At 33.6% G+C, this 848-nt stretch overlaps 1 protein-coding gene across 1 annotated transcript in view; it reads left to right on the top strand.

Moving 5' to 3' along the window:
- HELRODRAFT_163149 (hypothetical protein) overlaps positions 1-848 on the top strand; it is a gene marked incomplete at both ends in the record, with an annotated part of 8,600 nt that continues 7,752 nt past the window's right edge. The window contains 2 exons of the mRNA XM_009027110.1: positions 1-49; positions 392-522. Coding sequence (XP_009025358.1) covers positions 1-49; positions 392-522 — 180 coding nt within the window. The remainder of the gene's footprint in view (positions 50-391; positions 523-848) is intronic.

Below are 848 nucleotides of genomic sequence, written 5' to 3'. Positions count from 1 at the left end.
ATGTGTATTGGCATGATATCAAGTGAACAAGTTTTAGACGGAGAGTCAAGTATAATGTGGTTGGTTCGATACTTGGTCTGCTGCTCGTTCTGGCCATAGTTCTCTTGGTCTATTGCTGTCGTTTCAAGAGGTGTGTGTATGTACAAATTTTGATTTAAAAGCACTTTTAATAGTTTTTTTTAATTTTGTTGATGATAAAGTTGTGTTGTTTAATTTACAGCCCGACCAATCAATGTTGGGAGAGTTGTGGAAGTTGGTCATTTTTTGTTGCTTCAAATTGCAACGTTTCATACAACTAAACATTTGAGAAAATTTTTCATCTGAAAAGTTAAAACATCTCGAAAACAAAAACAATTTGTAATGTTTTGCAATAAATTTTTATAAAACATAGAAAGACTCAAACAGAAAATAGCAAAAGACCAGACAGCCATCGTCAACTCAACTCCAAACCACGTATCCATACATCAGATCGAGCTGCATTACAATGACCTGACTGCAGCCGGGGTTGAATCGGAGTACAAAGTAAATAGCTAAGTGAAACTTTCAAAGTTTGATGATGATATCCCGAATAAATATAAAAATTTGTGACAGAGTAAATTTTTAAAAATTATTCCTGCTAACAAAGAGGTCTCTTTACATTCAAATCACGCTACAAGCAATAACAATTTCAGACATCTTTACCATTGCACTACAGCAATGGTAAAGATGTCTGGTAAAGATTTTAGTTTTGTTAAAATATTTTGAATTCAGAGCGTTCCTTCAATTAGCGAAGCCAGTTGTGCGTATGCCAAAAAATCTGAATTGAAGAAGAAGAATCGATATAAGAATATTGTGCCTTGTGAGAATTT

The sequence above is a fragment of the Helobdella robusta genome (assembly GCF_000326865.2).
Source record: "Helobdella robusta unplaced genomic scaffold HELROscaffold_5, whole genome shotgun sequence".
NCBI classification, from domain to species: Eukaryota; Metazoa; Annelida; class Clitellata; order Rhynchobdellida; family Glossiphoniidae; genus Helobdella; species Helobdella robusta.
This window is presented reverse-complemented; position numbering and strand designations above follow the sequence as displayed.